The sequence below is a fragment of the Vulpes lagopus genome, chromosome 2, assembly GCF_018345385.1.
Source record: "Vulpes lagopus strain Blue_001 chromosome 2, ASM1834538v1, whole genome shotgun sequence".
In the NCBI taxonomy this organism is placed as follows: domain Eukaryota; kingdom Metazoa; phylum Chordata; class Mammalia; order Carnivora; family Canidae; genus Vulpes; species Vulpes lagopus.
Genome location: NC_054825.1, coordinates 76,102,035 through 76,129,852, shown reverse-complemented (window position 1 = coordinate 76,129,852; position 27,818 = coordinate 76,102,035). Strand labels below are relative to the sequence as shown.

At 36.2% G+C, this 27,818-nt stretch overlaps 1 protein-coding gene across 1 annotated transcript in view; it reads left to right on the top strand.

Moving 5' to 3' along the window:
* Positions 1–27,818, top strand: part of FAM98B (family with sequence similarity 98 member B) — a 38,032-nt gene that overhangs the window by 733 nt on the left and 9,481 nt on the right. The window contains exons 2-6 of the mRNA XM_041743875.1: positions 7,689–7,834; positions 8,928–9,062; positions 13,246–13,424; positions 16,581–16,661; positions 18,916–19,032. Coding sequence (XP_041599809.1) covers positions 7,689–7,834; positions 8,928–9,062; positions 13,246–13,424; positions 16,581–16,661; positions 18,916–19,032 — 658 coding nt within the window. The remainder of the gene's footprint in view (positions 1–7,688; positions 7,835–8,927; positions 9,063–13,245; positions 13,425–16,580; positions 16,662–18,915; positions 19,033–27,818) is intronic.

Below are 27,818 nucleotides of genomic sequence, written 5' to 3'. Positions count from 1 at the left end.
AGCAGCCTCGCTCAGCCCCAGCCCCAGCCCCAGCCTCAGCCTGTTTTTACTCACCGCTGTTGTCCTCATCCCCAGTTCTCTCGTCCTGGCTGTTTCTTAAGCGTCTCTTGCACTGCCAGCCCCCTGCACCCCCAGCACCAGGAAACTAGGAGCCTTACCTGCCTTGCTCTAGCAACAGCCTGCAGTGAGGTCTGCAAGAATAAATGAGGGTTGAATCAATGGGTGGATGAAAAGTTCAAGGAAGAGACAGCGTAGACATACGGCCAGTTTGGGCTAAAAAAAAAAAAAAAAAATACACCTTACTTAAAGAGATTGAAGCCATCTGCACGGTTTCCCTTGCCACATGCTGGAGTCTTTTTTTTTTCTTTCTTTCCTTTCCTTTATTTATGATAGTCACACACAGATAGAGAGAGAGAGAGAGGCAGAGACACGGGCAGAGGGAGAAGCAGGCTCCATGCAGGGAGCCCGACGTGGGACTCGATCCCGGGTCTCCAGGATCGCGCCCTGGGCCAAAGGCAGGCGCCAAACCGCTGCGCCACCCAGGGATCCTCCTTTCCTTCCTTTTTCTTTTCTTTTTTTTCTTCTCTTTGTTCTTTTCTTTCCTTCCTTCCTTCCCCCCCCCCTTTTTTTTAAATTTATTTATGATAGTCACAGAGAGAGACAGAGAGAGAGAGAGAGAGAGAGGCAGAGACACAGGCAGAGGGAGAAGCAGGCTCCATGCACCGGGAGCCCGACGTGGGATTCGATCCCGGGTCTCCAGGATCGTGCCCTGGGCCAAAGGCAGGCGCCAAACCTCTGTGCCACCCAGGGATCCCCCTTTCCTTCCTTCCTTTTTTCTTTCTTTTCTTTTCTTTTCTTTTCTTTTCTTTTCTTTTCTTTTCTTTTCTTTTCTTTTCTTTTCTTTTCTTTTTTTCTTTTCCTTTTCCTTTTCCTCTTTCTTTCTTTCTTTCTTTCTTTCTTTCTTCCTTTCTTTCTTTCGTCTTTTCTTTCTACATTTCTTTATTAGAAGACAGCACGAGGGAGAGAGGGAGAAGGAGAGAATCTTCAGTAGACTGAGCAGGAGCTGGAAGCGGGGCTCAATCCCAGGACCCTAAGATCATGACCTGAGCCCAAATGAAGAGTCAGATGCTTAACTGACTGTGCCACCCAAGCCCCCCAATGTTGGAGTTTCTTGAATGGGGTAGGCTGTGCCCTTGCAGTTCTATTGTCAAGCTTGAAACCCCCAACCCATTTTTTTGTTGTTGTTGTTGTTGTTTCGTTTTTTTCTAGAACTATACTTGCTCTTCTATCAGTTGCTCCTTTTGGACCCCAGTAACACCTCCTTTGCAGTGTTACAGGGCATTGCACTTAGTAGATCCAGAGTAAATGTTTTGTCACATGAAAGAATTGAGCCACTGATTATTTAAGGGGCATTTTTATTCTGTGAAATTTTCACCTAACTTGGTTAAGGAGGTAAGCAAAACAAGAAGTTAAAATACTTACTAGAAGTGTATAGACCCCAAGTAGTTTGAGATCCCAAGTCTTTCAGATAAAAGTAGTATGATTCTGTAAATAGTTTCTGAAGAAGAGGGGCACCTGGGTGGCTCAGTGGTTGAGCCTCTCTCTGCCTTTGGCTCAGGTCTTAATCCTGGGGTCCTGGGATTGAGTCCCCTGCAGGGAGCCTGCTTCTCCCTCTGCCTGTGTCTCTGCCTCTCTCTCTGTCTCTTGTGAATAAATAAATAAAATCTTAAAAAAGTGTATGAAAAACAAAGTCAGTGCTTTTTTCTCTTCATTCCTTGAATTTTTTTTTTCATTCCTTGAATTTCTTTTCTTTTAGAAATTTATTTATTTTAGAGAGAGCTGAGGGGACGGGTGGAGATGGAGAGAGAAACTTAAGCAGACTACACTCTGAGCACAGACCCTCATGAGTGGCCCAGGCTCACAACCCTGAGATCAGGACCTCAGCAGAAACCAAGAGTCAGATGCTTAACCAACTGTGCCACCCAGGTGCCCTGAATTTGTTTCTATTATAGGTGTTTTGAAAAATGAACTTTGCTATAATCTTGACTTTTACCAAGGAAAATTTATTTCAGATTATTCAATATGAAAATTGAAATAGTTTATATACTTTAGAATTGATTTTTCCTGGAATAACTGAGGATGAAATTTTGAAGCTTGATTTTTCTTACAATGATAATGAAATGTGGAAAGTAATTTTTACTTACAATATGTGTTGTAATTGAACACTTAAAGTATCCCTGTAGTTTGTGAATAATGCATATACTGTTGTGACTGAAACATACAGGATATTAGTGGAAGTACTTTAATTTTTCAGGTAAAGTTGGAAACTAAAGGGAGGAATTAAAAGGGCAAATCTATGTGAAAGAAGAGTTCAGTAATATACATGAAAACTGGGTGGGAATAACTTTGTTTCCTCATCTGAAAGGAGGAGGCTAGAGCACATGATTTCAGAAGTCTTTTTTTACTTTTGACCATCTATGATTTTGTAGAGTAGGTCTTAGCCATGGTTGTGCATCAAAATCTTGTATAGAGCTTGTAAAATAAAATGTTCCAGTCTGTTCTTTACCATACTGACTGGATCATGATGTTTAGTGGTGCAGTATAGGCATGCATATTTTTAAAAAAACTTCACAGCCTAGTTGAGAATCAGCATTATGGAAGGAAGTTTATTTTGGTTATTTATTGAGCACAACTTCTGAGAAGTCATTGGTGAGCAAAATTGATCCCTGTCCCTGTGTTATAGTCCAATGGAGAAACATATGATTGCACAAACATTAAAATTTGTAATAAGCGCTTTAAAGGAAGAGAGCAGGGTGACATGACATGACAGGAGGACCTGTGTAAGGACAGGACAGGAGGAAGACAGGAGTAAACTAGGTGAGGTTGGATAGGAAAGGAGGACAACGGTGTCCTTAAAGTAAGAATAAAGTGTGAAAGCCCTTGGAGTGGAAAGGAGCTTGCTGTGTTAGAATAACTGGAACAAGGCCCATGTGGCTGGAGGGCAGAGAGCAATGGCCAACATACTGGAAGATTTGATTGAAGGCACGAAGCACCTTTTAGGCTGCATTGTGAATTTTGTTCTTTGCCATAATAGCAATGGGACATGATTGAAGGATTTTAAATAAAAAAGGGAAAGTTCAGGTATCTAGTTTGAAAAATTACCTCAGTAAGGTTGGAGAATTTAGTACGGCAGGAAGTGAAGACTACTCAGTGGATGTGGACTTGGAAAAAAGTGCACATTGTAGGACTTAGTGATTGATTGGATAGTAGAGCTGAAGGAGATGATGGTATCAGAATTCATTTCTTCAATAAGTATTTGTTGAGCACCAAAATGAAATGATGCACATTGGAATCTAAATTAAGAAGGGAAGAAAATGAAGACAGCAAGGAGGTGGGAAAAACAGAGAATATGGAGTGACCAATGGAATGGAGGTAGAGATGAGATCCATGGATAGTTGTGAGTGAGTGGTCAAAAGAGCAAGCTGAAAGGATAGGTAGTAGGTTGTGGTCAGGGAGTGACACGTTCAAATTATTGATTTTGGAAGTAGAGTAGTTCCCCGTGATGGAAAGTTCTGAGGGGTGGCTCGCTGACCTGTAGTGGCAAAGGTAAGAAAAGGGAAGGTTCAGGAATTGAGAGCTCAGGGTACTGCATAGGATATGCACACAGACAAATGGCAGACATAGGAATAGAGAGGAAAACCGAGCACAGGGAGTGCTGGGTTGTGTCCAGGCAATTAATAGGGGAAAACCACAAGGGAAAGAGTGTGCTCTGAGCCTAGAGAGAGAAGGAGGTATTTATAAGATGTTGGGGGACCAGTGATACATATGGATGCTGTTTTGGGAAGCAAGGAGGGCAAAAACCTTACATCTGACCATGAAGAACTTCAGAGAGTAAAAACACCAAAGCTAGAGGTGGTAGGGATAACCTTTCTGATTATCAATTTAGGCAAGTTGTTTATGGATGAAACAAAGTGGAAGAGTTTGGGAAGCTGGAAGTGGAGAGCTGGATCAGAGGCAAGCCAGTAGGTTGTATAAATGACAGGGAAGGAAAGGGTCTCATATTTTATATGTTGGCTGATGGAAATGGAAAAGAGAAAGCAAATTAGGCACTGGTTGTTGTCTATAGGGGTTTGCCAGTAGCCCTAATGGATTGAAGGTTTGGATCACCCAGCTTGTAGCAGTGTCAGACCAGCAACTGTGGTTCCCATATAGGTGGCCCTGGGAGTTTAGGGGAAGTGTCCCCAGTGTTTGGAATAAGTAACCCTTTCCTAATTAAATAAAAATACGTAGAACAAACTAAGAACATAATAATCCTATCTTACAGGAAATTGTGGCAATTAAGAGAGATAATGCACATAAAGCACACAGCACTGGCCTAGCTTAAGAGCAGTATTTGGTGTTAGTTGCCATTATAATTATGCTTGTTATTAGATGTTCAGTTCATTTTTCTTCTTTCTATTTTTACCTGACTTGATGAGCTGAGTCACTAGAGTTTGTGGGGTTTTATTCCCTTCTAAATTCCATACTTTTGGTGATTTAAAAAATTTTACTGAATGTTATAATTGGCATTTCAAAAAAAAAATTGGCATTTCAGTTAAAAATAACATCACCAATGATATGAATTAAATTTATTCAAGAGCTAATGATTATTTCTTCATTATAGAAATGAAAACAAGTTGGGGAAAGAAGATCTTTACTATTAAATCTCAAGAGGCACTGTGAGATATGGAGGAAAAGTAACATGTAGAAGAATCAGTCTTGCCTGTAGGAGCAGAGACAGTGGTCTACAGCTCTCCCTTTACCTGGCTGTGTCACCTGGCCAGGTTATTTGCTTACTTTCCTTATTAGCATAGACAGAAGTTTGAGTTCACACGGAGTGTGTGGGTTCAACTCTAGATTTCAATCCTCATATCATTACGTAGTTACTTATCTTCTGATCTTCCAGAATTAAGATCAATCATGCTGACTTCAAAGCATTGCTGTGAAGACTAAATGAATTATAAATAAATATAACTATCAGTATTATGGCTGTATCTTTATCTGTTAATGCATGTCTGCTACTGTACCTGGCCAGCTGCTTGAGGCAGGTGTCTTAACCTCATGAAGCCTTGATTTCTTACCTGTAAAATGGGGATTTGAAAATGTTCCCCCTTCATGAGGTATGACTAGAGAATTCAGAGAAAAAGCAAAAGCAAATGGTCTTTAAACATATGAAAAGATTTACATCCTTGTTCTTAAGAGAAATGTAAATGAAAACTATACTGAGATACCAGATGGTGAAAAAAATCTAAATGTTTGACAACTTTGGTGAATATGGGGGAATGGGTACTCTTAGACTTTGATGGTACAACCCCTGTAGAGGAATATTTAGTAGCATGTAGCAAAGTTACATGCCCATTTACCCTTTGACCTAATAATCCCGCCTCTAGAAATCTATCCCAGGTATAAACTAACAAAAATTTGCCAAATTTTTTATAAGAGCAAAACACTGCAAATAACCCAAATGTCCTTTACTAGTGACATAATACTCCGGACAATAGAGTACTGTACACCTAAAAATAATTGAGTAGTATCTCTGCTGATCTCCAGTGCAGTTGACCCAGCGTAGATTTGAGTTGTGTGGGTCCACTTATACATAGGCTTTTTACTGTAAATATATGTGCAGTACTGTGAAACTCTTAAGATTTTTTTAGTTTATAGTAAGAATACAGTATGTAATACATATAAAGTATGTGTTAATTGGCTGTTTATATTGTCAGTAAAGCTTCCATCAGCAGTAGGCTATTAGTAGTTTTTTGGGAGTAGAAAGTTATATGCAAATTGGTGACCACGTGGGGGTTGACACCCCTAACCCCTGTGTTGTTCAAGGGTCTGCTGTATATGAAAATGTATGTGAGTGTGAGTGTGTATGTGTTTAGACCAAGGAAGAGAACGGTGTATAGTGGTGAACTACCTTTACCTAAAAAAGAAATATATATATATATGTTTATATTTAAAAACATGGAATGGCAGCCCCAAACTAATGAACATGGTTACGAAGGGGAGCTGGGAGAACAGAGTAGAGGGAACAAGATTAAGATTGCAAACGAAATTATTTTGAATGTACCTTGTTTGGTAAATTAGACTTTAAAACAATGAATATTTTACATAATTATAAAGCAAAATTAAATAAAATGAAATCAAGACAGAGGTAAATTACTAAAAGTTGAAAGCAAAATGAAATGTTTATCAGTATATTGAATAGGTAGTTTCATCACATAGAAAGGAATTGTTTTTTGGCACATCCTTACTGGAATATATTCTTTTTTTTTTTTTAAGATTTTATTTATTCATTCATGAGAGATACACAGAGAAAGAGAGAGAGAGAGAGAGAGAGAGAGAGAGAGGCAGAGGCACAGACCGAGGAGAAGCAGGCTCCACGCAGGGAGTCCAATGTGGGACTCGATCCTGGGACTCATCCTGGGACTCCAGGATCACGCCCCGGCCCAAAGGCAGGCGCCAAACCACTGAGCCACCCAGGGATCCCCTGGGTGTTCTAATATATGTTCTAATAATATGTTCTAATGATAAAAAGGAAAAATTGTTTTCAGCAATTTGTTAATAATTCTGGTTTTCCTATTCTGAAGCTATCTGTAATTTATATATATTTTTATATATACTGAGATTCTGTAAATGTCATTAGAAAACAGTTTTCATTCTAAGGGAAAATAAAAATGTAAGACAAATAAGTAAATATCCTACAATTTAAAATTTGAATTAGAAATAGTATGAACTCATGATACAATTTCTCTTAAAAAGATATACACACAGTAACTCTTCTTTAGTACCATATTTATTCTAAGTACCATTAAAAAGAATCAGTGCTTTTTGGAGAAATAGCCAATTCTAGGTATAAGGCAGGAACATCTTGTCATAGAAAGCAAGGAAAGTACTCATAGAATACAGGTAACAAAGGATTCCTTGGCCAACATGAATGTGTTCCCAACAAGCAGGGGTAGGACAATTTAAGTATCAAAAGAAAAAATAACTGCCAATGGGTTAAAATCTATCAAATATGTTAAAATCTAAAAGTTTATAATGTTAAAAAAATAAAGTTCAGTTTCAGGAAGAATAATAAAAGTAGAAAACTGAGTATATAACTGAGTAGAAAATTGAGTATATAACTCAATGAATTGTAGAAAATTGAAGGTTCTATTCAAATATATTTTGTAGCAGTGTTTAAAAGGATAAAATTATAAATGGTTTAGGTTAAAATGATCTTATAGGTCCTTTTCAGCTTTAATTTAAAATTTACATCTATTCTTTTGCTAAATTTTTTTCAGTTTCTTGTAACTTGTATATGGTTATTAGACTCTGCTTTATTTGACTTAGTGTTGTAATATTTATCTTAAAATTGATAATTTTACTAAGAAATGATAAAATGTAAGAAAAAAGCCAAATGTCAATTAAATAGGGCAGAAATTGGCAAAACATGTCTGTAATAGACCCAATAGTAAAACTTTTAGGCTTTGCTGACCATACTATCAACTCTGCAATTGCATTGTGAAAGCGGCCAGAGATACAGTCTGAATGGATATATTTTTTGGCTATGTTTTGCAGAACATTTATTTACAAAAATAGGCAACAGGCTTTGATATATAGAGTACTATCAGGTTTTTTTTCTTAACCTTTTATGTCTTTCTTTCTAGGTATAAGGGACCACTGTTAGAAGAGCAAGCCCTTGCCAAGGCTGCAGAGGGTGGACTATCTTCACCTGAATTTTCAGAGCTCTGTGTTTGGTTAGGCTCTCAGATTAAATCATTGTGCAACTTGGAAGAAAGTATCACTTCAGCTGGTATTGCCATTATGTTTTACTTACTTTTGTGTAATAGTAAAGTGAAATGGTAGCTTATGATTTATAGTTTTTTTTTATTTATAGTTTTATTTACAAAGTTTCTACAAAGAAAAATCATTAATATTTTGAAGAACTGCAGCATGTGATAATAAATATCTTTGGATTAAATTTTATATTCAAATTGGTTCTTAAATTTACATAAGATTATAAACAATGCTTATGGTAGAAAAAGTAGAGTCTGAATTTGATTATTTAAAAAGTTTAATTTTTGAATACTGCTTATTTTAAATTAAGGTTTTGCTTTTTAAAAGTAATTTAAGTTGTATTTGTAAGCCTGTAACTCAGGACATGGGTTCGCATAGGAATACTATTAAAAAAAAAAACAAAACTCCTGTGCTAGCTAAGAAATTTTTATTTAATACATTACTGTATTTATAACAGGAGTCCTTGTGGGTTTTCAATTGGTGGAATTTGAGATGAACTAAAATGAAAAATAAAAAATTATTGAGCATTTGATAGGGTGCAAAGTAACCTTCCCTTCTGAAGCTATCCTTAGTTTTAAATTATTTTCTTTTCTGTCACATCCAATAGAATTCACTTTAAGCAAAGTAAAATTAGCTGAATTTAAAACATGTGGCACAAATTCCTACATAATTAGATTATGAAAGAAAGATAAGCAGTGAGGCTTAATTAGATGATTGTATTTATTATCTGAATCTATAAGAAATACAATAGAAAGATCGTTTGCTCTGAAGCCAATTAATTATAGCTGTAGTAACATTTTTGGTATTCCAGTTACTAACAAAATATTTCCAGTTTATCTGATTTTGTGGAAAGTCCATTGGAAAATAGTTAACAGGGATTGAGATATAAAAATACTTATCTCATAATTAGATACTTAAGTTCTTAAATTTAAGTGTTACTTTATTTACGTAGAAATTGTTTGATTACTTAAGGGTTAGGGTCACACTTGTAAGGATTTAGTATCAAATTGAAAATTTATAATTGAATGTAAAATCAACTAGTGGTAAATTTTACAGTTTCATATTACATGGTAAATACTCAGTAAGTCTTTTATGATTTTTCTTTAAAGGGAGAGATGATCTAGAAAGCTTCCAGCTTGAGATAAGTGGGTTTTTAAAAGAAATGGCATGTCCGTATTCCGTACTTGTATCAGGAGATATTAAAGACCGTTTAAAAAAGAAGGATGACTGTTTGAAGCTTCTATGTAAGTTATCTTTCTTTGGATATTTAAACTCGTGTTTGATGTAGTTTTTGTTATTTTCAGGATTTATGAAATTTTTTTTTTTTTTTTTTTTATACTAAGGATTTTTTTTTTTTTTAATTTTTATTTATTTATGATAGTCACAGAGAGAGAGAGAAAGAGAGGCAGAGACACAGGCAGAGGGAGAAGCAGGCCCCATGCATCGGGAGCCCGACGTGGGATTCGATCCCGGGTCTCCAGGATCGCGCCCTGGGCCAAAGGCAGGCGCCAAACCGCTGCGCCACCCAGGGATCCCAGGATTTATGAAATTTTATTAGTGATAGCTTTAGAAATTTTTATGTTAAAGGTTTTAACATTTGACATAAAATATGAAGCTGACTTAGAGATACTTATATAGACATTTGTAATGTGCTAAGATTTCTAACACTTAGGATTTATTTGGCCAATATAGAATGCCCTGTGTTTGTGATTTATATATTATTTTTAGTTATTTTTCCTTCATGTAATTCATCTTTCAGCATTTATGATTATATTACTTAAGTTGGTCAGTTAGAGTCCTATTTATTCTTAAAACTCTCTGAAACTAGGTAGCTAAGTAGATGATTTTGTTTTTAGTGATAGGCATTGAATGACCATTGGTTCAAAAATATTTACTGATCATTGATTATTGTACTAGAAACTGCTTTAGGCACTAGGGTTATATCATTTTTTAAAAAATTGTATTCTCTGGCTATTTGAATTCTAGTGAGTGTGACCTGTTTTTGTCACTGGTGAGTTTGGAGTATAGATTACCTTATATCTAAACAATTACCATAAATAATATATCTATTTGTATTGGTGTCCTTTAATTTTTTAAATTCAGTTTAATTTCATGCTATTTTGAAAGTTCTTCAGACAATGGCCGTTTGAAAGAATTTTTCTAGTGTCTTCTGTTATTGAAGATTCTGTTATTTTAAGCTGTGCCATTTATAAAAAGATCCATGTGAAATATTCCTTGTAGGATGTAGTGTTAGTAATGTTTGTTTTGTTGGTACAGAAATCATAAGTGTTTAGTGCTAGCGATTGTAGTGTTGACATTTGAATTACCTTTTGGGTATCGGGAATAAAAATTATGTGCCCCTATTCCCCCATTTCTTACACTGTTTCCCCATCTTTCATTTAGTATGAGTCACTGATTTAGTAAACCATTGTTAATAATGAGAGGTCACAGTAACCCTTAAATACATTGGGATAGAAAGGAAGCTAATAAGCAGTGGCCTAGAGGAACTTGTGTGCTGTTAGTGAGAACTGTGTATTCCATTGTGTTTCCCTTTCTGTATTATCTGCTAAAAATCTGAGCAATAATAGCAATGCAAGTTTTGGTTCAAGTAAAAGTAAAGAGGAACTATAAGATAAATTGTTACAGATTTTTCTGATTATGAAAATACATGCCTGAAAGGTGGGGCAAAGTATGGAATTAGTGTTAAATGGGTACAGTATCAGGGAAGATAAAAATGTTCTGGAGTTGGGTTGTGGTGATGGTTTCACAACAGTGCAGATGTACTTAATGCTACTGTATGCTTACAAATAGAATGGTAAATTTTACATATTAAGAAATTATATACTCATCATAGAAATCTTACAAAGTAGAAAGAGTTGTAAAGAAGAAAATCATTGATAATCTCATTCCCCAGAGAGATTCATTAATAATTTCTTGGTGTATTTTTTTTCCTTCTCTTTTTCCATTATACACATACACTTAAGTAAGATTGAAAGTCTAAATCATTGATAATCTCATTCCCCAGAGAGATTCATTAATAACTTCTTGGTGTATTTTTTTCTTCTCTTTTTCCATTATACACATACATTTAAGTAAAACTGAAAGTCTATCATAGATGCAATTCCTTCTCTTCCTTTTTTGTATATGTCATTTGCAAATATCTTCTCCCATTCTTTTCTTCCTTTGTTCCCATTTAATGTGTTGTGAGCATTTCCCCATCACTTAATATTTTTTTAAAAAATAAATTGGCTACATAATGCTGTAGACATAACATTTTTATAAAATAGATTCTTTGCTATTTTTAATTCATTTTTCATCTTTTTGTGGGGGGTTACTTTTACTTAAAGATTTTGAACATTTAAAAATAAAGTCTTGTTGTGTGTTGCCATACTTTGCTCCAGAGATCTTTTTTTTATTTTTTAATTTTTTTTTTTTTATTATTTATTCATGATAATCAGAGAGAGAGAGAGAGAGAGAGAGGCAGAGACACAGGCAGAGGGAGAAGCAGGCTCCATGCACCGGGAGCCCGACGTGGGACTCGATCCCGGGTCTCCAGGATCGCGCCCTGGGCCAAAGGCAGGCGCCAAACCGCTGCGCCACCCAGGGATCCCTGCTCCAGAGATCTTATACCAGTTCATAACCTTACCACCATCTCTTCCATCTTTATCTTGAGTTTGACTCTCTTTAAAACATACTGCTATAAGAAGCCTCTTGATATTTTTCTTGGACTTGTTTGCAACATGTATAAAGAAAAAAGGCCCAAGTCCTTACTATGTGAAGAGCTTTTATAAATCAAGAAGAAAAAGATAAAAACTCACTGGAAAAATCTGTACAGCACAAAAGAAATGAACTGGCACTGTATAGAAAAAGTTTTAAAAGAGTTGCTAATTAGCATGAAAAGATGTACAGTATTCATCAGAGTTAAAAAGTTACAAAAATAAAATGACAGAATACTATTTTTTACTTAAACCCATGAACCAACTTCTGCTAGCGTCAAACTTTTCTTCTGTAGCTTCCTCACCTTTGCGAGCCATCATAGAATTGAGTTAGGGCCTTGCTCTGGATTAGATTGGTTTAAGGACTGGTTTGGCCTTCTATTCAGACCACTCAGACTTTCTCCATACAGCAGTAAGGCTGTTTCACTTTTCTTCTTTGTGTGTTCCCTGGAGCAGCACTTTCAGTCCCCTTCAAGAATTACCAAAATGTGACACAGAGATATGAAATGAGCAAATGTTGGAAAAATAGTACTGATAGACTTGCTCAACACTGGGTTGCCACAGACCTTCCAGTTAGTACAAAACGCATTTATCTGTGTAGTAAAGTGAAATGCAATAAAACAAGGTATGTCTGTAATTTTAGATGATACTTCTCAGCTGACGTTGAAACTGCTGTGTTGTAGGATGTGTTTGTAGTGTGCATTTATAACTTTAAACAAAAACAAAATCTAGTATTGTAACTACTACAGTGAAAGTTAATTTTTTTTTTTTTTAAAGATTTTATTTATTTATTCATGAGAGAGAGACAGAGAGAGAGACAGAGACACAGGCAGAGGGAGAAGCAGGCTCCATGCAGGGAACCTAAACAAAATCTAGTATTTTAACTACTACAGTGAAAGTTAAATTTTTTTTTTTTAAGATTTTATTTATTTATTCATGAGAGAGACAGAGAGGCAGAGACACAGGCAGAGGGAGAAAGAAGCAGGCTCCATGCAAGGAACCTGATATGGGACTCAATCCCGGGTCTGAAGGATCACGCCCTGGGCTGAAGGCGGTGCTAAACTGCTGAGCCACCCAAGGCTGCCGGCAAAATTTTTTGAAAGACTTTATTTATTTATTTTTAGAGAGATAGAAAGCACAGGTAGAGGGGCAGAGGGAGAGAAGCAGACTCCCCGCTGAGTGGGGAGATTGAGGGGGGCTTGATCTCAGGTCCCTGAGACCACTGACCAAAATGTATCAGACTTTGCTTATGAGTACTTTCCCAGGTCCCTCTGATTTTGAGACCTTATTAAAATGTCACCAGTTTTGTAAACATTTATATTTGATAACTTCAGTTTTTCCCTTCCCCCAGCCCCTGAAAACCACCATTCTCCTCTGTGCTTTGTGAGTTTGACTGTGTTAGGCTCCTCATAAAAGTGGCATCACACAGTATTTGGTCTTCTGTGTTTGGCTTATTTTACTTTGCATAATGTCTTCCAGGTGCATCCATGTAGTCACGGCTGGGTTTCCTTTTTTAAGGCGGAATAATACTCCATTGTGTGTATATACCACATTTTCTTCATCTGTTGAAGGGCACTATGTCCTACTACAAAGGGATAGCAGTGCAAATCTCTTTGAAATCCTGATTTCAAGTCCTTTGGATATATACCTAAAAGTGGATTTTTAAGTTCTTGTATATTTTAACATTTTATTTTTCCCTTTTTTATCATAGTATTTTTAAGTACAGAGCTTCAAGCTTCACAGATACTGCAGAATAAGAAACGTAAAAATTCTCAATTAGATAAAAACAGTGAAATTTATCAAGAAGTTCAAGCTATCTGTGATACTCTTGGTGTACCCAAGTCAGCAACTTCTGACATTCCGCTTATGCTAAACCAAGTGGAATCAAAGGTACTGTATTTATTTTTTTTGTTTCCTCAAAATGGAATTAAATACTAACATATAAATAAATATTGTATTAAAAATGAAAATATTTCCTTTAAGGTACATTCCATTTCAAGAGAACTTTATCTTCTGTTAACCAAATTTTGGATTTTGAATTAATATGCATGTGACTTAATTTGCCTATAGCTAATGTTCAGGAATCTTATCTTAATGAGTGAGGGCCCTTAGACTTTTTTGAGTTTTCTTTGATAGAAATCACTTTGCAAGTTAAAGGATCCCTTTCCTAAATAAAGTTCTACTGTAGTATAATGAAAGAAGTAGAGTAATCTTCAAAGTCAAAGGCAAACTATATTTTTGAAAAAAGAGTATTGTTAAAAAAAAAGAATATTGTTAATAGAATTGTAATATGGCTGTCTTTGGCAGTGAGCAAGCACAGTTTCTAGTGGATAGGTGTTTAGTAAGTGTTCGTTGTTTAGAGAATGAATGAATGAGTACCCTGCTGTAGTTAGAAACAACCACAAACTGTATACATTAAACTTTTTGAAATTTACTCTTTAGTTCTCAAACTACCCTTCTTGCCTGTTGAGCCACTAATAAATTAGAGAGAATGCTACTCTTGCACACCAAATTCAGCCTGGTTCCTAGGAGTCCTCTAGGAGAATAATACAAGATTCATTTTAAAGGAAAACATTCTTGCTCTTAAGAATATGTACTAAAAGCCATTTTTAGACATGCTGTGTTATACAAAATCCTTGAATAAAATACTTGTGCTTTGATAATTTATGAACTGAAAAATAAAAAGCTTTGTCGTCATTGAACATAAGAGAATTTTGGTATCATTAAAATGAAAACACAGTTTAAAAAACATTTTTTCTTTTTGTGGAACCTGCAGACCAAAGAAAAATTCTGTGAATTGCCCAAAAACATTGTTCTGGAATTAACAAGTTTCTCTTCAGTACTTATTTTCTCTTTTTGTCTGGATTAAGAATGATCTGGGATTGGCTAAATTGTATGGGGTAATTTCAAATTAAGACAGATTTCTAGGCTCTTTCTAATCTTCAAGTGCTTCTATATATTGATCCCAAAGAGGCTTTTCCCTTTTATGGGTCTCAGTATTAAAAATATCTCCAAACCTCTTGTTTGCCTACCTGAAGTAGGCCATAATGCCTGTGTTCAAATGCTGGCAGGTTAATTATAAGATAGTTGTTACTATGGTCATTGTGGCCAAATACTTACCTAAAAAGATTTTTTTTCTCCATTCAGTTCCTATCAAAAGGAGAAATTTCCTTATTGTACATGTGATGTGTTCAGAATACACTTTGTCATCATTTGGGAAGAAAATTATTTTTTAACTTGAAGGTGTTCAAATGTGAATCTAATGTAATTATAGTAATATTAGTGGCAGACATATGGTATTTGCTGTTCTAAATATTTATATGTAATAACTTTTAATTCTTCCATCATATATATTTATGTATGATTAGGTAGTTACTACTATTATCTACAACAGACGTATGAGGAGACTGAGGTACTGAAAGATTTAATAAATGGGACAAGTATGTTTTGGAGTAGTAGTGGTAGACTTGAGATTTGAACATAGGCAACCTCCAGAGTCTGTGCCTTTAGCCCTATTTGAGTTTAATTCTCAAACTTACTAAAACTTGTCCAATGTTGAAATCCTGGGAATGGAGCTGGATGCGATTATGTGTAAGAAACTGTAAGTATGCCTTCAGAATCCCTCTTGAGTGAGGGGTTACAACTCATACTTTTAGTAATATATGAAATGATCAAAATTGGAGGTATGTACAATAGTTGGGAAATCTACAGAAATTGAATATCTTAAAATAATAACAATATGTGAGAATTGTATCATTGTTGAACAGGCTGACTTGGCCACGAAAGTAATAAAACTTAAGCTTTGGACCACTCATTTGCAGGAGTTCTTTCCAAGCTAATTAAAAAAAAATATACAGCTTTCTGAAGATAGAGTTCACATATCATAAAATTCACACACAAAATAGATAAATTTTAGTATTTTTAAATTATATTTAGTATATTTAGAGAGTACAGCCATCATCCAAATTGAATTTTAGAACATTTCTATCACCCTCAAAAGAAACCTTGTGCACATTTATAGTCACTCACCATCACCACCACCAGTTTTTAAGCTAATTTTGTGGTCACAGTTTTTTTTTTTTTTTTAAGATTTTATTTATTTATTCATGAGAGACACAGAAGGAGAGGCAGAGACACAGGTAGGGGGAGAAGCAGGCTCCCTGCGGGGAGCTGCATGTGGGACTCGATCCTGGGATCATGCCCTGGGCCAAAGGCAGATGCTTAACCCCTGAGCCACCCAGGCGTCCCTGTGGTCACAATTTTTAATTCTTAAAGAGTGCTCCTGACATTAAATAAGCTTCATGTTCCTCAAAAATCTCTTGATTATTTTCCCTAGTTACCTTATAACTAAGAAACTGTAGATAGGCCATTTGGCTTTGAAATTGTTTCTTTAGATAATCAAGTTACTTCCGTTAGGAGGGTGAGCCCAACTTAGGCTATCATTTCTCAGTCGTTTTCTTCAGGATAAATTACTGTTATTGGAATGGCTGATATCGTGAAAGCAAAGACAAATGTCTAATATCGTTTTCACTAAAATAAAAGTGTTGGCAGTAATTCAAATTAGTGGCTTTGGAAAAGTAATGAAATGTGTATGTGGTGACTATAATTTAGAGGGCTTGCTTTCCTGTTGTCTTGCTGAACAGTGGAATCAGAATGCTTAGAATTGGAATGTGTATAAGAGTGTGGATAAGAGTGTGCTATTTCAAGGAGAAATTCCCAAAATTATTTTACATAAGTCTCTACAGATTTTCATAGTAAAACCTTTCAGTAACTACTTTCTGTACTCGTCTGTGTACATTATTTCTTACTCTGGAAAAGGTGTGCTATAGTTTGAATTCATATAGCTAATGCTTCTTTGAAAAAGATACTCTTCATTGTGGTGATATTCTTTCCTGGCATGTGAAGGTATATTTCAGTTATTTCACTTTAACATTTCATTTCATTTACTTTTGAATTGCTAAAGCATTCAAAACAACATGTTAAGAAAGAATAAGATTATTTTAATTAGATATATACATTTTCACAATCTTCTATATTTACTTTTAGGTGAAAGATATTCTCTCAAAAGTCCAGAAAAATCATGTGGGAAAACCACTGCTGAAAATTGATTTAAATCTGGAACAAGCGGTAAATTCTCTCCCTTTATTAGTTTTCTGTAATTAAATTAGTGAATATGGCTTAATTTTATTAGTGGACACCTAGATTTTACAATAAGTGGCATGCATTTATTATTTTGGAGAATTAAAATGGATTGATAGCATAGAAAGTAATAGGTCGGCCAAGAGTATGTATAGCACCTAATATGTTAGTCTAGTTGTGATTTGAAAAGGGTAGTTGTTCAAAGCCAAGGTAGAATGGGGCATTTTCTTTCCTTATTAGTTCAGACCATTTAGCAAGTAGATGTTTTACTTACTTGCTTGATTAAAGATGACGTAAATGCTCCTAGTTGTAGAATTTAATTAATATGTTTACTGTCTTCTGAATATCATAAATGTCCTATCAGATACTCTTTATTATTTAAAAAATTTTACCATAAAGTCTCATGGGATCAGGAAGTGGTCACCATGTACAACAATATCTTTTGAATCAGTAGGAAGTGTTGACCACAGGTTTTTTTTTTTTTTTTTTTTTTTTTCTCATTAAACTTTTGTTTTAATAGGTCTCAAAATTGTGTGACAGATTTTTGGTCAAGTTGTTTCCATTAAAAACTACTGATTTTAAAAACTAATATCTTAAAACTGCCACACACGCTCAAAAAAGACAAATGGTCCACAAAGTATTTTCCTTTTCTTCTGAAGGTTTTACGATGCATTGTGATCATTAACCAGTCTTTTACTATTAAACTTAAATGGCCAATTGACACAAACAGTTCTGAGACCATTCTTCTACCACTGATTAAGACTGGGGTGGCAGGTATTAGAGATAGTATTCATTTAGCCTTCTGAGCTTTCTGGGCAGATTTGGTGACTTTGCCCGCTCCAGCTGCCTTCTTGTCCACTGCTTTGATGACACCCACAGCAACCGTCTGTCTCATGTCACAAAATAGCCCAGAGGAGGATGGTCAGAGAAGCTCTCAACACACATAGGTTTGCCAGAACCATGTCAATGATGGCAGCATCCCTAGATTTCAAGAACTTGGGACCATCTTCCAGCTTTTTTCCAGAATGACGATCTATCTTCTTCTTCAGCTCAGCAAACTTGCAAGCAATGTGAGCTGTGTGACAATCCAGCACAGGTGTATATCCAGCATTGATTTGGCCTGGATGGTTCAGGATAATTACCTGAGCCGTGAAGCCAGCTGTTTCCATTGGTGGGTCATTTTGCTGTCACCAGCCACATTGCCACGATGAACGTCTTTGACAGATACGTTCTTGACATTGAAGCCCACATTGTCCCCAAGAAGAGCCTCACTCAAAGCTTCATGTGCATTTCAACAGACTTTACTTCAGTTGTAACATTGACTGGAGCAAAGGTGACCACCATGCCAGGCTTAAAAACACCAGTCTCCACTCGACCCACTGGAACAGTACCAATACCACCAATTTTATAGACGTCCTGGAGAGGCAGACGCAAGGGCTTATCAGTTGGATGAGTTGGTGTCCCTTGAACCAAGGCATGTTAGCACTTGGCTCCAGCATGTTGTCACCATTCCAACCAGAAATTGGCACAAATGCTACTGTGTTGGGGTTGTAGCCAATTTTCTTAATGTAGGTGCTGACTTAACGATTTCCTCATATCTCTTCTGGCTGTAGGGTGGTTCAGTGGAATCCATTTTGTTAATGCCAACAGTTAGTTGTTTTATACCCAGTGTGTAAGCCAGAAGGGCATGCTCACGGATCTGCCTATTCTTGGAGATACCTGCTTCAAATTCACCAACATCAGCAGCAACAATCAGGACAGCACAGTCAGCCTGAGATGTGCCTGTAATCATGTTTTTGATAAAGTCTCTGTGTCCTGGGGCATCAATGGTGGTCACATAATACTTGCTGGTCTCCAATTTCCACAGGGAGATATCAGTGGTGATACCACGTTCACATTTAGCTTTCAGTTTATCCAAGACCCAGGCATACTTGAAGGAGCCTTTTCCCAACTCAGCAGCCTCCTTCTCAGATTTTTCGATATTATTTTGTCGATCCCACCTCATTTGTAGATCACATGGCCAGTAGTGGTAGACTTGCCTGAATCTACATGACCAATGACGACGATGTTGATGTGAGTCTTTTCCTTTCCCATTTTGGTTTAGGTTTAGTGATGGTTTTCATGACACCTGTGTTCTGGCAGCAAGCCCGTTGCGGAAAAGGTTGACCACCGTTTTTAAATTTCTTTTCTGCGCATAAAGGAAGAGTGTAAAGCTTATGATTTTTGTTTTTGAATTCTTTAGGAACAACTAGAAAGAATCAATGATGCTCTTTCCTGTGAGTATGAGTGCCGCCGGCGGATGCTAATGAAACGGTTAGATGTGACAGTGCAGTCCTTCGGTTGGTCTGATAGAGCAAAGGTAAGACTGTTTTCCCAGTTGTGTCCTGTAGGTGGTACTCTGTGACAGCTCTTCAGGCTGTCTTGTCTGTTATTATAGAACTGTGCCATATTTGCACTTAACCGTTCTGTCTGAAGCACATGCCCAGGCCATCTAGCAGTCTTATCTAATGATCCTAGTCTTTTGTAAAACCCTCTCTGCAGATATCTTAATTTTTTCCAGATCTTTCACATTTATTTAAAACTCATAGATGGTGTGAGTTATGCATAAAGAAGGGGCATCATATGAGACAGATATAGTAAGCAACTGGTCAAGACAGCAGAATTTTGGAATAGGCACAAGTAGTAGTGATGCCAAAACAAGTCTTCTTAAAAGTGTCTTAAGGCATTAAAGGCATTCAAATTGGCAAAGAAGAAGTCAAACTTTCCCTCTTCGCCGATGACATGATACTCTACATAGAAAACCCAAAAGCCTCCACCCCAAGATTGCTAGAACTCATACAGCAATTTGGTAGCGTGGCAGGATACAAAATCAATGCCCAGAAATCAATGGCATTTCTATACACTAACAATGAGACTGAAGAAAGAGAAATTAAGGAGTCAATCCCATTTACAATTGCACCCAAAAGCATAAGATACCTAGGAATAAACCTAACCAAAGAGGTAAAAGATCTATACCCTAAAAACTATAGAACACTTCTGAAAGAAATTGAGGAAGACACAAAGAGATGGAAAAATATTCCATGCTCATGGATTGGCAGAATTAATATTGTAAAAATGTCAATGTTACCCAGGGCAATTTACACGTTTAATGCAATCCCTATCCAAATACCATGGACTTTCTTCAGAGAGTTAGAACAAATTATTTTAAGATTTGTGTGGAATCAGAAAAGACCCCGAATAGCCAGGGGAATTTTAAAAAAGAAAACCATAGCTGGGGGCATCACAATGCCAGATTTCAGGTTGTACTACAAAGCTGTGGTCATCAAGACAGTGTGGTACTGGCACAAAAACAGACACATAGATCAATGGAACAGAATAGAGAACCCAGAAGTGGACCCTGAAATGTATGGTCATCTAATATTCGATAAAGGAGGAAAGACTATCCACTGGAAGAAAGACAGTCTCTTCAATAAATGGTGCTGGGAAAATTGGACATCCACATGCAGAAGAATGAAACGACCACTTTCTTGCACCATACACAAAGATAAACTCAAAATGGATGAGAGATCTAAATGTGAGACAAGAGTCCATCAAAATCATAGAAGAGAACACAGGCAACACCCTTTTTGAACTCGGCCACAGTAACTTCTTGCAAGATACATCCACAAAGGCAAAAGAAACAAAAGCAAAAATGAACTATTGGGACTTCATCAAGATAAGAAGCTTTTGCACAGCAAAGGATACAGTCAACAAAACTAAAAGACAAGCTACAGAATGGGAGAAGATATTTGCAAATGACATATCAGATAAAGGGCTAGTTTCCAAGATCTATAAAGAACTTATTAAACTCAACACCAAAGAAACAAACAATCCAATCATGAAATGGGCAAAAGACATGAAGAGAAATCTCACAGAGGAAGACATGGACATGGCCAACATGCACATGAGAAAATGCTCTGCATCACTTGCCATCAGGGAAATACAAATCAAAACCACAATGAGATACGACCTCACACCAGTGAGAATGGGGAAAATTAACAAGGCAGGAAACAACAAATGTTGGAGAGGATGCGGAGAAAAGGGAACCCTCTTACACTGTTGGTGGGAATGTGAACTGGTGCAGCCACTCTGGAAAACTGTGTGGAGGTTCCTCAAAGAGTTAAAAATAGACCTGCCCTACGACCCAGCAATTGCACTGCTGGGGATTTACCCCAAAGACACAGATGCAGTGAAACACCGGGACACCTGCACCCCGATGTTTCTAGCAGCAATGGCCACAATAACCAAACTGTAGAAGGAGCCTCGGTGTCCATCGAAAGATGAATGGATAAAGAAGATGTGGTTTATGTATACAATGGAATATTACTCAGCAATTAGAAACGACAAATACCCACCATTTGCTTCAATGTGGATGGAACTGGAGGGTATTATGCTGAGTGAAATAAGTCAATCGGAGAAGGACAAACAGTGTATGTTCTCATTCATTTGGGGAATATAAATAATAGTGAAAGGGAATATAAAGGAAGGGAAAAGAAATGTTGGGAAATATCAGGAAGGGAGACAGAACATAAAGACTACTTACTCGGGGAAACGAACTAGGGGTGGTGGAAGGGAGGAGGGCGGGTGTTGGAGGGGAATGGGTGACGGGCACTGAGGTGGACACTTGACGGGATGAGCACTGGGTGTTTTTCTGTATGTTGGTAAATTGAACACCAATAAAAATTAATTAAAAAAAAAAAGTGTCTTAAGGCTATGGACTGTGTTCTAGTTGAAGAGGAGGTTGGAAGCTGGGGGCATTCCCAAATAATGAATCTCTTTATATATAGCTTGCTAGAGAGCCATCTCTCCTCACTCCCATCTTATGGCTTTAGTCTGTACGCAGACCTTGTTTGGGTACCCTGCTCCACTCTTCATCATAGTCTAGAAACTCTCCAAACAGTAAGCTGGGACAATTATAGGGCTCACCACATTTGCTTTCCCTGTTTCAGAGATTACTGTTTTGTGCTCCTTGATATCCAGCGTCTGAAAATCACTGGTTCACATGGGTTGTCCACTTTTCTAGTTGTTTCAGGTAGGAGAGTAAATCTGGTGCCTCTTAATCTCAGGTATCATCTTATCATCATCATCATCATCATCATCATCATCATCATCATATTTTTATATTGACCGGAGAGTTCTGCCCACGTTGTATTTGCTGGGGTCACTTGTGCAGCTTCATTCAGCTGATACTTGGACTGGGCTGGAATATTCAAGATGGTTGTCTTGTATGTCTGAGTTCTGCTGATTGCGATGGTGCTTTGGTTGTCTTCTTGGTTCTTATGTGGTCTCTGTCTCCATGTGGTGGTGTCTTGTATTGGTTTCCTATGGCTGTTGTAACAAATTAGCATACACTTAGTAGTGGGTTAAATAATAAATATTTATTCTCTTACAGTTCTTGAGATCAGAAGTCCTAAAATGAAGGTATTAGCAAGGTTGCATTCTCCCAGATGCTTCAGAGGAGAATCTATTTCCTTTGTATTTCCCAGATGCTTCAGAGGAGAATCTATTTCCTTTGTATTTCCTATCTTCCAAATGCCACCTGCGTACCTAGACTCTTGACCTCATCTTCTTATCTTCAAACTAGTGTCAGATTGTCCATTCTTTGTCTCTTTCTCTTCTTCCATTTTCTTATCACCTTTTGTCTCTTTCTTATAAATATTCCTGTGATTATACTGGGCCTACTCAGATAATACAGAATAATCTTTCCACCTCAAGATCCTTAAGTTAATCACATTGATATCTGTAAGGTAACAGATTCCCAGGTCCTAGGGATTAGAATATTGACATCTCTGGGAAGCTGTTTTTTATTTTACCAGGTATCTCATCTTCCTTCAGTTGGATTTTGCTTTTACTTGCATTGTATTTCTGTATTTCTATACTCCTGCTGCTTTTTTCTTAATATATTTTTTAAAATCAGATATTCTCATGAGTCTTCCATTTTCTCTATACTTTCCCTTCCAAAAGATAATACTCCCCTATTGCAATTTTAGGCTTTTTGCATGGCCATCCTTGGCTCTTACACTATTTCTCTCATCTGGTGACAACCTTTTTCATTCTTTATTCCCTCGTTCTTCTATAGTAAATCCATAAGTAACTTCCCAATAAAAGGTGCATAGGAGATGATTTTTCTGAATCCTTATATTCTGAAAATATGTTTATTCTGCTGCCATATTTGATTGATAGTGTGGGTAAATATAAAAATCTAGGTTGAAAATATTTTCCCCTAAGAATACTGAAGGTATCATTTCATTGTTTTCTAGTGTTTAGTACTGCTGGTGAGAAACCTGATGTCCTTCTGTGTCCTTTTAGATGACTTTTAATTTTTCTTTGGAAACTTTTGGACTCTTTTCTCTAGTCTTGGAGTTCTGAAATTTCATAGTAAGTGTTGGTATGGGTTGTCTTCCATTTATTGTGCTAAATACTAAGTAGACCTTTGAATCTGTTAGACTCTTAGCTTTTATATTTTTCTTCATTAATTTCTTCCCTTTTGTTTTCTCTTTCTGCAATTCTTGTTAGTCAGATTTTGAACATCCAGGATAGATCCACTTAAGTTGCTTTATTTTTTTCTCTCATTTACCATCTCTTTTCCTTTTTTGTTGCACTTAGAAATGTCCTCAATTTTATTTTGTTTTTAATATTGAATCTTTGTTTTTGCCATCAGTTTTTAATTTCCAGGGAGTCTTTTTGGTTCTTGAGTTTTCACTTTTTTCCTATTTTTTCCTTGTTAATGGATGTATTATCTTCTTAAATAGAGATGAAAAATTAAAAAAAAATTTGTCTTCAATGATGTCTTTCGTCCAGGGTAATTTTTGGTTGGTTTTTCTTAGTTTCTTTCTTATGGTGGTTTTCTTCAAATGCATGATGGTTCTTGGTTGTTCATATTTAAAAGCAAGACATTGAAAAGCTCTATTTTGCTTTTTAGATTTCACATATAAGTGAAATCCAAGGGTATTTCTCTTTCTCTGGCTTATTTCACTTAGCATTATACCCTCTAGATTCATCAATGTTGTTACAAATGACAACTTCATTCTTTTTTATGGCTGAATAATATTCCATTATTTGTGCATATATGTGTGTATACACACAGACAACCTTCCCACATCTTTTGTATCCATTCATCTATCAGTGTCCACTGAGATATTAGGTTGCTTCCATATCTTGGCTATTGTAAATAATTGTAATTGTAAATAATTCTGCAATGAACCTGAGTTGTATGAGTTCTTTATATATTTTATATATTTTGGACGTAAAACCCTTATTGGTAATCTCGTTTGCAAATCATTTGCAAATCACTTCTCACATTCAGTAGGTTGTTGTTTAGTTTTGTTGGTTTTCCTTGCTGTGTGAAGACTTTCTTTTTTGATGTCTCATTTGTTTATTTTTGCTTTTGCTGTCCTTGCCTGAGGAGACAGATCCAAAAAAAAACTGCTAAGATTGATGCCAAAAAGCTAACTGTTCTCTTCTAGGAATTTTAATATTGGTTTCAGTTCTTATTTTAAGTCTTTAACCCATTTTGAGTTTATTTTTGTATATGATGTAAGAAGGTAGTCCAGGTTCATTCTTATGCATATAGCTGTCCAGTTTTCCCAGCACTATTTATCGAAGAGATTCCCCTTTCCCCCTTGAATATACTTGCCTCCTTTGTTGTATATATATATATATTTATTTAAAGGTTTTTTTAAATTTTTTTATTTATGATAGTCACAGAGGGAGAGAGAGAGAGAGAGAGAGGCAGAGACAGGCAGAGGGAGAAGCAGGCTCCATGCACCGGGAGCCCGATGTGGGATTTGATCCCGGGTCTCCAGGATCGCGCCCTGGGCCAAAGGCAGGCGGTAACCGCTGCGCCACCCAGGGATCCCTCCTTTGTTGTATATTAATTGACCATATAAGCATGGGTTTATTTCTGGGCTTTCTATTGTGTTAAAGTGAGCTATGTGTCTGTTTTTTTGTGCTAGTACCATACTGTTTTGATTGCTATAGCTTGTACATAGTTTATCATCAGGGAGTGTGCAAGTCCAGCTTTGTTCTTTCTCACAAGTACTTTTGCTATTTGGTATCTTTTCTGGTTACATATGACTTTTAGTATTATTTTAGTAGTAGTATTCTGATTCTGTGAAAAATGCCATTGGTGTTTTTATAGAACTTGCATTGAATCTGTAAATTACTTTGGGTAGTATGGACATTTTAACAATATTAATTATTCTAATCCATGAGCATGGCATATCTTTCCACTTATTTGTGTTGCCTTGAGGTTCTTTCATCAGTGTCTTATAATTTTCAGTGTACAGGTTTTTCCCCTCCGTGGCAAAATTATTCCTAGGTTTTGTTTTGTTTTTTTAATGCAGTTGTAAATGGAATTGTTTTCTTAATGGCTCTTTCAGATAGTTTGTTATTCGTATATAGAAACAACAGATTTCTGTATATTAATTTTGTATCCTGCAACTTTACTGAATTCATGTGTTCGTTTTAATAGTTTTTTTGGTGGAGTCTTTAGGGTTTTCTGTATATAGTATCATGTCATCTACACATAACAGTTTTGCTTTTTCTTTTCAGTTTGGAAACCTTCTTTTTTTCCCCTAGCCTAATCTCTGTGGCTAGGACTTCCAGTACTGTGTTAAGTAAGTGGCAAGAGTAGGCATCCTTGTTTTGTTCCTGATCTGAGAGGAAAAACTTCCAGCTTTTCACTATTGAGTATGATGTTTACAATAGGTTTGTCATATATGGCTTTTATTATGTTGAGGTATGTGATCTACTTTGTTGAGTTTTTATCATTAATGGATGTTGAATTCTGTTAGATATTTTTTTCTGCATCTATTGAAATGATTGATCATGTGACTTTTATCTTTCATTTCGTTAATGTGTTTCACATTTGATTGCAGATGTAAAAACTTTTTTTTTTTTTGTAAAAACTTTTATATGTGGAATAAATCCCACGTGATTATGGTGTATAATCTTTTTAATGTATTGTTGAATTTGTTTTGCTAATCATTTGTTGAGTTTTGCATCTATGTTTATCAGAGATATTGGCCTGTAATTTATTTTTGTTACTGTCTTTGGTTTCAGAGTAGTGGTGGCCTTTTCAAATGAGTATGGAAACATTTCATCTTCTTCAATTTTATGGGATAATTTGAGAAGGATAGCTATTAACTCTTTACATGTTTGGTAGAACTTAGCTGTGAAACTCTGGTTCTGGACTTTTTTTGTTGTTGTTGTTGGGAATATTTTAATGACTGAATTCCATTGCTAATAATCCTATTCAGATTTTCTTTTTTTTTTTTAAAAAAAGTATTTTATTTATTTATTCATGAGAGACACAGAGAGAGGGGCAGAGACACAAGGCAGAAGGAGAAGCAGGCTCCATTCAGGGAGCCTGATGTGGGACTTGATCCCAGGACTCCAGGATCACAACCTGAGCCAAAGGCAGATGCGCTTAACTGCTGAGCCACCCAGGCATCCCCTATTCAGATTTTCTATTTCTTCAGGATTTCAGTCTTGAAAGATTGTATGTTTCTTGGGATTTATTATAAGTGTCTAATTTATTGGCATGTAATTGTTCAATGATAATCTCTTATCCTTTGTATTTTGGTGGTATTGATTGCAATTTCTCTAATTCTCCTTGTTTCAGCTCTTTTTTTTTGTGGATGAATTTGGCTAAAGCTTTATCAATTTTATCTTCAGAGAATCAGTTCTTTGTTTCATTGATCTTTTCTATATTTTTTTTAGTCTCTAGTGCATTTATTTCTGTTTTGATCTTTATTTTGTTTTAAGATTTTATTTATTTATTCATGACAGACACAGAGAGAGAGGCAGAGACACAGGCAGAGGAAGGAGCAGGCTCCATGTGGGGAACCCGATGTGGGACTCGATCCTGGGACCCCAGGATCACACGCTGGGCCAAAGGTGGTGCTAAACCGCTGAGCCACCCGGGCTGCCCTGTTTTGATCTTTATTATTTCTTTCCTTCTGTCAACTTTGGGCTTTGTTCTTTTTCTAGTTCCTTTAGGTGTAGATTATTTGAGGATTATCTTGTTTTTTGAGGTAAGCCTGTATTGCTTTCCTCTTAGAGCTGCTTTTGTTGTATCCCATAGATTTTGGAGTGTCGTATTTCCATTTTCATCATCTCTATTTTTTTTTTAAGATTTTATTTATTTATTGAGAGAGAAAATGCAAGCACAAGCAGAGAGAGAGAAAAGGAGAAGCCGACTCTCTGCTGAGCAGAGAACCTGATGTAGAGCTCAATCCCAGAGCCTTGGCATCATAACCTAAGCTGAAGGCAGACACTTAACCGACTGAGCCACCCAGGTGCCCTCGTCTCAGTATTTTAAAATTTTCTCTTTGATTTCTTCATTGACTCATTGGTTGTTTAATACATGTTATTTAGTTTCCACATGTTTATTTTTTCCAGTTGGCTTCTCGTAATGGATTTCTAGTTTTGTGCTGTTGTCACTGGAAGTGATGCATGGGATGATTTCATTCTTCTTAAATTTTTTGAGACTTGTTTTGTGGCCTAACATCTGGTCTGTCCTGGGGAATGTTCCACATACATTTGAAAAGAATGTGTATTCTGCTTTTGTATGGAATGTTCTGTATATATTTTTTAAGTCCGTTTGGTCTAATGTGTTGTTTAGGGCCAGTGTTTCCTTTTTAATTTTTCTGTTTGGATGATCTATCCATAGTTGTAAGTGTGGTGTTAAAATCCCCCACTGTTATTATATTAACTTCTTTTATGTCTGTCAGTATTTTGCTTTATGTTATCTAGATGCTCCTATGTTGGGTATATAAATATTTACAAGTGTTATATCCTTTTGTTGATTGACCCTTTTTTCATCGTGTAGTACCTGTTTATCTTTTGTTACGGTCTTTGTTTTGTCTAATATAAGGATGGGTATCCAGCTTTCTTCCCATTTCCATTTGAATGGAACATATTTTTTTATTCCATTACTTAACATCCATTGTATCTTTAGATCTGTAGTGAGTCTCTTGTAGCATATAAATGAGTCTTGTTCTTTTATCTATTCAGCCACCCTGTGTCTTTTGGTTAGAGAATTTATTTCATTAATATTTAAAGTAATTATTGATAGGTGTGTACTTAGTTGCCATTTTGTTA